The 11691-nt window shown below is 28.9% G+C and overlaps 1 protein-coding gene across 3 annotated transcripts; it reads right to left on the bottom strand.

The window, feature by feature from the left end:
• Positions 1 to 71: 71 nt before the first annotated feature.
• LOC123267552 (AP-3 complex subunit delta-1) lies at positions 72 to 11677 on the bottom strand. Of its 3 annotated transcripts, none has more exons than XM_044732234.1 (9): positions 11334 to 11677; positions 10900 to 11172; positions 10238 to 10333; positions 8430 to 8558; positions 7922 to 8332; positions 7676 to 7749; positions 3391 to 5402; positions 1538 to 2145; positions 72 to 228 (listed from the first exon to the last, which is right to left on the bottom strand). In XM_044732234.1, exons 2-9 carry the CDS (start codon positions 10993 to 10995, stop codon positions 124 to 126), a joined length of 3531 nt encoding a protein of 1176 aa, XP_044588169.1. In that variant the 5' UTR covers positions 10996 to 11172; positions 11334 to 11677; the 3' UTR covers positions 72 to 123. The 3 variants fall into 3 exon arrangements, with proteins under 3 accessions (XP_044588169.1, XP_044588170.1, XP_044588171.1); XM_044732235.1 differs by lacking the exon at positions 7676 to 7749 and adding an exon at positions 5566 to 5639 and having other exon boundaries at positions 10900 to 11170; positions 11334 to 11674; XM_044732236.1 differs by lacking the exon at positions 7676 to 7749 and adding an exon at positions 5566 to 5639 and having other exon boundaries at positions 3403 to 5402; positions 11334 to 11673.
• Between the last annotated feature and the right edge of the window lie 14 nt (positions 11678 to 11691).

Genomic DNA, 11691 nt, shown 5'->3' on the forward strand with positions numbered 1-11691 from the left:
TTTTTTCGCTACAAATGAGCAATAGATATTTTATACATTTAACATCTTTCATTGTATTATTCTGTTCATAAAATTAATATTTATAATTATTTTTTTAATAAGTTTCATTTATTAATAATCAACCTAATTGGCCAGTACTTCAATTATTTCATTAACAACTCCTGATAATAATGAATTGTTATCTCCTTTGCCTTCAATTATAAGGCAGGAAGAATTATCTGATGATTTCTGAAAAAAATAATTTATATTTTTATTTTAATTAAAAAAAAAAAAAAAAAAAAAAAAAAAAAAAAAAATAATGATACTGAAAATTGGGAGACCTTTGATAATTTTTATACATTTTTTAATTAATAAATTATATAAAAAATTCCATCTTTAGAAGCTTTAAATAATTACAAATGCAATTTTTTTTTTTAATAATTTTTTATACCTAATTTATTATTAAAAAAAAATTATCAAGTGTTATAAAAATATGATACTAAAATTGAGAGACTTGATCATTTTTATAAAATTTTTTAACTAATAAATTATAACAAAAAAAATTTATTTAAAAACTTATATCTTTAGGAGTTTTAAAAAATTATAAATGCAATTTTTTAAAAATTATTTTCCAAATTTATTATTAAAAAAAAAAAAAACAATATAAAATTGTCAAGTGTCTGCCAATTTCAATGTTATAGAAATAAGACTTCTGATAATTTTTAAACTAATAAATTGTAGCAAAAAAAAATTATTTGAAAAATTCCATCTTTAGAAGTTTTAAAAAATTATAAATGCAATTTTTTTTAAATAATTTTTTATACCTAATATAGTATTGAAAAAAAATAAAAAAATTGTTGTCTTAGTTAATTTCAGCATAATTAAAATATCATACTGAAATTAAGGCACATCTGATAATTTTTCTAAATTTTAAAACTAATAAATTATAGCAAAAAAAAAAAGGTAAATATTTACAAGTGGGTCAACCATTTTAATTTTCATTTTTTTGAACGAAATTTCTATTTGATTTTATTGATATTTTTTTTTAAATACATAAAACAATGAATTAAAAAAAAAAAAGTTGATAATTACAATTTTAACAAATTTTATAAATTTTTTAGAAAATTGTGACATTTAATTTTTTTTTAATTGTTCGTTTTTTTATGTACTTTTCAAAAAAAATATATGAAAAAAAGATAAAATAGAAATTTTATCCAAAAACATGAGAGCCAAAATTTTTTCCAACTTTTGAAGGCAAAAAAACTATCGAAATATTTTTTTTTTCACGACATTTTTTATCATAAATGCGCCGTTAAAAAAAGCAGAATAAAAAAAAATTTGAAAATGTTAATTTTTTACGTAGTTATGGCCAAAAATATTATTGATCCCAATTGTAAATAATTACCAAAAAAAAAAAAAATGTATTTAAAAAATTATGCATTTTTTAAAAATAATTTTTTATAGCTAATTTATTATTAAAAAATCAAAAAAATTGTCTGCCAATTTCAGTATCATAAAAATTCCTCAAAAAAAAAAAAAAAAAAAAAAAAAAACTTACTTTTTTAACTAAAAGGCACACATGATGACCCTTTAGAGATTGCCCATAAAGCGAAGCACTGTCATCAACCTGTTCAACAAGAGTAAAATGACATCTTTGACAAATAATTTCCAAAGACCGAGTAAAGTCCCTCGTAAGTTTAACTTTATTCTTAGTCTTGAACATCAGTTGATCCCCGCTGAGTAACTCCGTAAAAACATAACTATGCGACAAACTTCCCATCAAAAAACTGCAGTTTGAAAGCCTAAGAGTAAAGTCCAATTTTTCCTGAATCCACCCTCCAGAATTTTCCACCATATAAGTCAGCGCCCCTCTTAACTTCTGAGCATAAGTATCATCAGCGACAATAATCGGAAGATGAACTTCAGTGCTCGCGGAAGCAGCCAGCGGAACTCTAATCTTAATCCCCGACTCTTCTCCAAGACTCCTAACTAACTTCAAAGAAGACGCGTCGGACACATCAAGGTCCAGTTCCTTGAGCAATTTATTCCCACAGTTGCTCAACGTCACCACAGCAATTATCCTTCCCACCTCATGCGGCAATTGCTTCAGCTCATAAGTCATCTTCACTTTATCATTACTCGCCAGTTCCAAGTACCCCTGAAACTCTGCAGAAACATTATTAATATTATCCATCATTTTTAATCAGGTTCAAGGGAATTATTAATTGTAATAAATCAGGTTGACCAGACAACAAAAGCAATGTTGACAATTATTTCACACTTTATTGCAACGTTTCGTCGGACATCCCGACTTCTTCAGGCAATCTAAAAATACATACATCCAATAAACAAATTAATTCAATAACCATGTCAAATTACAAATTACAAATAAAAGTTTTAAATTTATTATTACAATACATATCGCGACCCAAATGCCAAAAGAGTGTATTACAGCAGCTAGATAGGGTTTTATGCCAAATGGGCGTATAAAATTTTTTTTTTCGCCATTCAGCTTAGAATTGCTCAAAACGTAAAGATATTTCAAAAAAAATTTTTCAATGTACTAATGCCAAAAGGACATATCTCCAAACGTACGGCCTTTTGGCTTTAGAAAAATTTTAGCCTAAAGCCAAAAGGGCGTATGAAAAAACCTTCAATTTTACTCTGAAATATAAAATTCAAGTCTAAAAAAAAATGCAGACCATTTAATATTGTTGAATTTCTCAAGAAGATGTAGGAAATGCACCTTGATAAACTTTTTTTCATTTCAGCTGGTGTTTTTATTTTTTAATTAAAATTATACTAGAAATTTAAATAGCGCGCTACGCGCGCGCCTTAATTTCAATCAATAAGGAATCGTGGCCCGTTTTTTGCGAGTTTCGATCTTTGACTAATTTCAAGACTTTCATGCATTTTAATTTAGAGGAAATAGAATTTGTATTAAAATTGTAATAATAACTTTTAAAAATACCTATTTGTAATTTAATAATCAATATATATTTTAAATTCTGCAGTAAAATTAGTAACATATAACTCACAATTCAAAGCAATCGGTAAAAAAATTATGCGCACTTTTGGCTTTAGGTCGCACTGATAAAAAATTTAACTTGGCTCAAGAGTAAGAATCTTGAACCAAGAACACCATTTTAAAGATGAATTTCTTGAAGCAAAAAAAAAAAATTATTAAACCAAGAAAATTTTCTCGATTCAACAATTTTTCCTCTTGGCTCAAAAAATTAATTTTCTTCAAAATAGTATTCTTGGTTCAAAATTCTTGCTCGTGAGTCAAGTTAAATTTTTTATCACTGCACTAAATTTTCAATGTCCTAAAGCCAAAAGGGCGTATAAATTGATATGCGAATTGTCAACATTGCGTTTGTGGTCTGATCAACCTGATTTATACCAACTAACCATAAACATTACCCGAATCATTTCCAACTCCAATCTCATCACAATTGCTCGCAAGTCCCGGCAAGATTTCCTTAGAAGGCGTTGAAATCCCCGCGGTTTCCTCATAACCCGACGGTTTTTGCTTCTTTCCCTCATGTTTCTTCTTGCGCCTCCTACTATCCTCCGCATCCTTTTTCTTCGCCTTAGACCTTTTAGATTTCCCCTTTTCATCACTATCCACCTTATCATTCTCCTTATCAACCGCATCATTCCCCAGCCACAAATCAATATTATTCAACCCCTCATTCTCACTTTCTTTCTTACCCTTCTTCTTCTTCTTAGCTCTCTCCTTTTCACCTTTCTTCTTCCCCCTGTCCATCCCTCCCAAAACAGCCCTATGTTCCGGAACAGGCAGCCTTTCATCCTCCCTCAACGGAACATCAAGATCAATATTAAGCGCGCGATGAGGATCATTAGCATCAGTCAGATTAGTGTCATCATTATCGCTCAATTCCGCCCCAGGCGGCAACTCACCCACCCCCGTATTAACAAAATGCGTGGGATACCCACCATCCAAATCATCATCACTACTCGACTGGTTTTTATTCTTCTTAGACTTCTTCTTCTTCTTCCCATGCACCTTCCTGCGCTTCTTATCCACATCACTCAAATTAAGCAACTTAGAATTAGAAAACGAGTTTACTTTAAGCTCAACGGGAATATCTAATTCCGTGATAGGAATGTGATCATAATCTTCATTCTTATACTCAGAATTATTCTTAGGACTGGCAGTAGTTTTTAAATAATGAGGATTGTTTTCTTGCTCGAGTTTCCTAGCTTCGCGCCTTTTTTGCAGTTCTTCAGCCGTCGGTTCAACCGAAACTTTCCTTCCAGCGTACTCAGATTTTTCTGACTTAACAAAAATGTCATTCATATCTAAATCTTCCTCATCAGAAGTCTCAGAAGGAGGATCATTGATCCAAGTGTCTAGATCTAATCCTTCAGGAATTGGAACCTTCTTTTGAGCTTTGGGAGCTACTGGGTTCAATTCTCCTTCAAAAGTCGCTGCTAGTTCAGGAATTAGTGCAGGATTTTCCTTCAGATAATCAAACAGAACCAAAACGGCTGAAGACCGTTCTTGGACTTCTAGATCACCGCTACAGACAAACTCAGCCATTTTGTCTTTAAGCTCAAAAATCTGATCAATTGTTGCTAGATCTTCTTCAGAATAAGCTTTGTTTAAAGTGATAGCAGCTAGTTTTAAAATATTGTGGACGTAAACCGCCTGGATATGTCCAGGAAGGCTAGAAGCCTGGGATTTAAGCATAGACTTCAAGGTAGCTATTGGGTCATCAAGCTCGCTGCAGAATTCACCGCAAATCCAAGCAGCTGCGTAGAGAACTTCGCACATTGTGGCTCTAGGTTGGCCGGTTAGCAAGTGCGCGTTTTTGAGTAATAAGGCACATTGTTGGACTGCGCACTTTCGGATTGCTTGCACGCGAATTGCTACGTCTAACAATTGGGTTGCTACTAATTGTCCGTGTTTGGTACCTTCCATTCGGGTTAAGTCTACGAGGACAGAAATGTACCACTCGAAGTAAGTTATGAACTGGTAATTGTTCTGGGAACATATTTGGATTATTTTTGAGAGCAATTCGTCGCGGTAAGTTGTTCCTTCGGCTTTGTCCATGTGGATCATTAATTTCCGGACTATTTCCATTAGGTTTTTCTTGGAGACCATTCCGTATAATAAGTCTAAAGCGCGTAATCTGATACTCTCGTCTTTGTCGTCAAGGCACTGCATTATTAAATCTTTGTGCGCTTGAACGCTCTTAGGGTGGGTTTTTAGAATTTTTGACATTGCTAAAAGGCCTAAGTATTTTAGATTTTGATCGGAGTCTTCGATTAGAATTCGTAATTTTTGCACGCAGAGTTGGATTGAGTCAGAGTGGTTGGGCATTCCGGAGGATATTGATATTAGGACGGCTATCACTGTGTTTATACACTCGTACAGCAGGGACATTGCTGAGGTACTGAAATTTAAGGGCTGGGTTAGTGGTTTTGTTTTTTGAGATGATTTTTTGAGAAAGAAGTCTTAGTGGGCTGATGGATTTTTAAATTATTATTATCTAGACAACTAAGCTAGAGATGCGGATGAAGTAATAAAGAGCTTTAGAACTATGTAAAAAAAATTACCTGTGTATTAAATTGGTCAAAGGTTCTATGAGCTTTTTTCCAAGCCTAGGTTCTAAGGGTGTCAATGCGCCAAACTGTAAATTAAGTTACGATTTTTTAACTCTAGCTAATTAAGGAAGGCTAAAAATAGGGGTGGGATTTTTTTTTTGAGTTTTTTTTATTAGATATTTTCAAATGACGATATTTAGGTTTGTTTAGTTTAGGATACTTAAATAAGCAGACATCTGAATTTTTTTTAATTAAAAAATAACCTTGTATCTTGTGAAATGTTGACATTTTTAAAGATATAAGCTCATTCCGATGTTACACTCATCAAGACCTTTCATTTAAGTACCCACATGAATTTTTCATATATTTATATATATTACTAGCGGACCCGACAGACGTTGTCCTGTACACACGTCTTAAATTTAGAAATTTTAGGAATGATCTTGTATAGTTAAAAACATCATTAGTTAACAATATGCAATGAGCATTTCTCAATAATTAACATTTTCGTAAATATAAGCCCATTCTGATTTTATACTCATCGAGAGCTTTCATTTGAGTACCTACATGAATTTTTTCATACATCTTATATATATGATATTTATAAAATATATGAAAAGTGCATGTGGATACTCAAAGTCAACAACAATTTATAAATAAAAAATCTATTAAATAAACATTTTCCCGTGGACTGAATTCTGAATCTAATCCATTCTGGAATCCACCGGAAGACACACAAAAAATTTCATTAAAATCGGTCTAGCCGTTTAGGAGGAGTTCAGTGACAAACACACGCACAGAAGAAAGATACATATAAAGATGTGAGAAAATTCAGATAGCTTGGACTGGGATTTAAACCCAGAACCTCCCGATTACATGTTGGCTGCACTTTAATTTTTAATTTTTCTATTTTTTAATATTTACGATTTTTTTTTAAATATTTTTTTTTCTATAAACCATCGTTTAACTATAACGTACAAAGGAAAATTATCAAAAGTGGTTCAGCAATTCATTTTTATAAATATAGATATAGATTTTATACGGTGGTTGAGTATTCTTAAATTTTCTAATTTTCCGCGCAGTTTTCTTAATTTTTTCTTTCATAAGAACTTTCTCCTGACAATAACAAACTCATCAAAAAAAGAATTAGTGAAATCGGTCCAGCCGTTAACGCGTGATGGCATGACCGAGGGAAATAGGGATTCATTTTTATATATATAGATATATATGCATATATGAAAAATATATCAAAAATGCTTGTGGGTACTCAAATGAAAGCTCTTGATGAGTGTAACATCGAGATGAGCTTATATCTTTAAAAATATCAATAATTAAGAAATTACCTTGTATCTCGTGAATTATTGACATTTTTAAAGATATAAGCTCATGCTGACATTACACTCATCAAGACCTTTCATTTGAGTACCCACATGCATTTTTTCATATATTTATATATATTTTATATATATGTATATATGAAAAATATATCAAAAATACATGTGGGTACTCAAATGAAAGGTCTTGATGAGTATTACATCGGGATGAGCTTATATCTTTAAAAATGTTAATAGTTAAGAAAATACTGCGCAATTTAACAAAAGTCATTATTTAATAAAGCAAAATTTTAATTATTTATAGTTCACAAGTCACGGAAGTTACGTAGTGCAAGGGTGCTAGTTTTTTTTTTAATTTTGATAAATTAATTATAAAAAAAAAACATTTTTTTTTAATTTGCACTTGTAATATTTTTTTTTAATTTTCAGATAAATTTTTTTTTTAATTAATATTTTTTAATAACAATTTAACTATAAAAATTTACAGATGTCTGTTAATTTTAGCCATTATAATTTTCTAGTCTATGATAGCGCTACAATTACTTATATAATTTATTAAAATCAAATTTTAATAAAATAATATTTAAAAGAATTTCAAAATTTTTTACAATTAATTTACTTGTACTTAAAAAAAAAAAAATTGCTTAATATAGTCATTTGAAAATAATCCGTCCTACAAAAAAAAAAAAAAAGAAACAAGTTGCCGAAAAATCAAAAGCGAAAAATTCAATAAAAAATTAATTTAATAAATATAATACGCTAGCTCATCTAATATCAATTAAATTAACCTTGATATCAGATCAATGAGCGGTTGGGTCAATTGCCTGCCCAATTTTGGCTCGATCAGCGTTATTGTTGAAAACTGAATCAATAAAATGTATGTTAATAGTAAATTATAAAATATTTTGCTTCGGTACCAGAACTTTGATAATTTTTAAAAATAATAAATAACCCATTGAAAAAACATATAATTTAAATAAAAAAAAAAAAATAAATAAGATTGATTTAAGAAGAAGAGTTAAAAAAATATTTACCAGTTTAATTATTTTAATGAGCATCCAGTTGTTGGTAGAAGTGGTCATGAGCTTAAAAAATATTGGCGCAAGGCTGAGATAATTTTTGGGATTTTTCCTAGCTAGCTCGCAGACGACATTTACTGCTGCGGACTGCACTCCACTGTCCGGGTCCTCGAGTTTTTCTTTTAGACGCGGGAATGCTGGACGCAGAGCCTCAGGGAAGCGCAGAAATACTTTATACATCATAAGAACGGCTTTTTTACGCAAATAAGGCTTTGTGCTGGTTAACAAGGTCATTATATCGTTGACCAAGTCACGTGCCAGGTCAGGACTTATGAAACATGAGAGCCCGCTCAAGGCTAGACCTGCATCATATTGATTCTGGCTGTTTAAATCTTTACGTATCATATTTGTTGTCAGCATCAGTAACTGAAATAAATAAATTAATCAATAAAAAATATTTTAAATAAATAAATGAATAATTAAAAAATATTTTGAATAAATAAATAAATAAATAAATTAATACCTCGGTGTCCATATGAAAACTCTGACTGGCAGCAAGGTATCCAATGCGCTTATAAGTGAATTTTCCGGATGACATTACTTCAATTATATTGAAACCAGCCCAGCTGATATCATATCCCAACATTTGAAGCTATTTAATTAAAAGTGAACAATATAATTTGTAAAATATAAATAAATAAAATTTTGTTTTATTAAATAATGACTTTTGTTAAATTGCACTGTTCTTTCTTAAATATTGACGTTTTTAAAGATATAAGCTCATCCCAATGTTACACTCATCAAGAGCTTTCATTTGAGTACCCACATGCATTTTTGATATATTTTTCATGTATACATATATGTCATATATAAATATATGAAAAATTGATGTGGGTCCTCAAATGAAAGGTCTTGATGAGTGTAACATCGCAATGAGCTTATATCTTTAAAAATGTCAATATATGACAAGATACAAGGTAATTTCTTAACTATTAATGTTTTTAAAGATGTAAGCTCATCTTAATGTTACACTCATCAAGAGCTTTCATTTGAGTACCCACATGCATTTTTGATATATTTTTCATATATACATGTATATAAAATATCTATAAATATATGAAAAATTGATGTGGGTACTCAAATGAAAGGTCTCGATGAGTATAACATCGGGATGAGCTTATATCTTTAAAAATATCATTAGTTGACAAGATAGCAATGTCAGTACTTAATTATTGACATTTTTAAAGATATAAGCTCATCTCGATGTTACACTCATCAAGAGCTTTCATTTGAGTACCCACATGTATTTTTTATATATTTTTCATATATACATATACATAAAATATATATAAATATATGAAAAATTGATGTGGGTACTCAAATGAAAGGTCTTGAAGAATGTAACATCGGGATGAGCTTATATCTTTAAAAAGGTCATTAGTTCTCAGGATACAATGTCATTTCTCAATTATTGACAGTTTTAAAGATATTAGCTCATCTCGATGTTACACTTATCGAGACCTTTCGTTTGAGTACCCACATGACATTTTTTATATATTTTTCATATATACATATACATAAAATATATATAAATATATGAAAAATTGATGTGGGTACTCAAATGAAAGGTCTCGATGAGTATAACATCGGGATGAGATATTTTTAAAAATATCATTAGTTGACAAGATAGCAATGTCAGTACTTAATTATTGACATTTTTAAAGATATAAGCTCATCCTGATGTTATACTTATCAAGAGCTTTCATTTGAGTACCCACATGCATTTTTGATATATTTTTCATATATAAATGTATATAAAATATCTATAAATATATGAAAAATCGATGTGGGTACTCAAATGGAAGGTCTTGATGAATATAATGTTGGAGTGAGTTTATATCTTTAAAAATGTCATTAGTTGACAAGATAGCTATGTCATTTCTTAATTATTGACATTTTTAAAAATATAAGCTCATCCTGATGTTATACTTATCAAGAGCTTTCATTTGAGTACCCACATGCATTTTTGATATATTTTTCATATATACATATATGTAATATATATAAATATATAAAAAATTGATGTGGGTACTCAAATGAATGGTCTTGATGAGTGTAATGTCAGAGTGAGCTTATATCTTTAAAAATGTCAATATTTCTCAAGATACAAGATCATTTCTTAATTATGCATCTACAGATAAGCTAAGTTCTACTAAAAAAAACCGATTTTATCATACGACTATCCTGGACACAAAATTTTTTTTATTCTCTTAATAATATAGATTAAAAAAAGAGATTTTTTTTTTAAGTTAGTTTGTAATATATACATACGTATGTTAATTTAGCAACGGCATTAGCTTTCACAGCAACATTGTCTTGTCTTAATTCTTGCTTAATCTCTTCTATACACTGTGTTATGTATTTCGCCTGAAAAATAATAATTTTTTATTTTAGTTTTTTCAATTAAATTCAGCTCTCTCTTATTAATAATCAAAAATACAATTATATATATGTATATAAATAACTGTTATTGATAAAGTCGCAATAATAAGAGCGACTAACTGTAATCATAGAAGTTAATTTAATAGTTTTTGTAACAAATAAATTATGACAATAATATAAAATACAATTTTTTAAAAATAATTTATTTGTTAAATAAAATTAAAAAACAGTTAAGTGACTGTTTAATTAAATGTCATACTCTAATTTACTAAATTTATTAATTATAATAAATTATTTCATAATTAAATAAAAAAGTAATTCGATAATTTTTTTAATAAATAAATTACAATAAAAAAATTTTTAAAGATGTAAAAATAAAAAAAATGGTTAATATAAATTAAAAAAAAAATAATTTATTTATAAAACAAAATTATTAAGATTTTAATTGTATTTTATTTTCATAAAAACTAAAATAATGATTATTATTTTTAAAATAAAAATGAAAAGTTAGGTTCAAAACGAATAATTTAAATAATATAAATATAAATTACCTCATTATTTTTGTTATTCCTGATCCCCCGAACCAAGTCCGTAAGATTTTTATCAAACATCCTTTCAAAATTTCCTTTAACTTTCCTGAGAGCCATTATATCTCCAGCAATCACTGTGGTGCTCCCCAAGTAAAATAACTGACGTTTAAAAAATAAAAACTTTATCTAGGTAGTATCAGCATATAAATAATAGCTGATTCGAGTTTTCTGCACCACTTAGAAGGTCTCACTTTTAGCATCTGAGCAGCTAAGCACTTGCACTACATATTCTCTCTGTGTATTAGATTGATAAAAGGGACAGTTATATATCAAATTAGCGTTACTATGGACTAAATAAGTGTATACATAAATAAAATAATAAATACATATCTATCAAACAAGGTGAATAAGTGAATTACACTCAGAACATGATCAACAATATTAAAATCACTTACCGATTTAATATATTTATTTATTTGGTTATCTGTCAATTGATTTCAATTTTGATAACAAAATTTATTTTCACCAGCTGTTTTATGGATTTAATTTATGTGGGAGTATATTATTAAATACTCTGTACTTATTGATATAAATAAACAGAGCAAAAGTAATGATAAATAGACCAATAAATTGTATTGGTAAATGATAACATTAATTACCAGCCGGTTTGTGAGAATTTTTTAATAGTTAGTTGAACAATTGTAGACAAGCAGAAACACCGAAAAAAAAAAAGTTTATTTCAATTTTACATAAATCTCAGTCTCTTTTATCTCTCGTCTCTCTCAACCTCACTCACATCTTCACATTAATAAA

This window comes from Cotesia glomerata, linkage group LG6 (assembly GCF_020080835.1).
Source record: "Cotesia glomerata isolate CgM1 linkage group LG6, MPM_Cglom_v2.3, whole genome shotgun sequence".
Lineage (NCBI taxonomy): Eukaryota > Metazoa > Arthropoda > Insecta > Hymenoptera > Braconidae > Cotesia > Cotesia glomerata.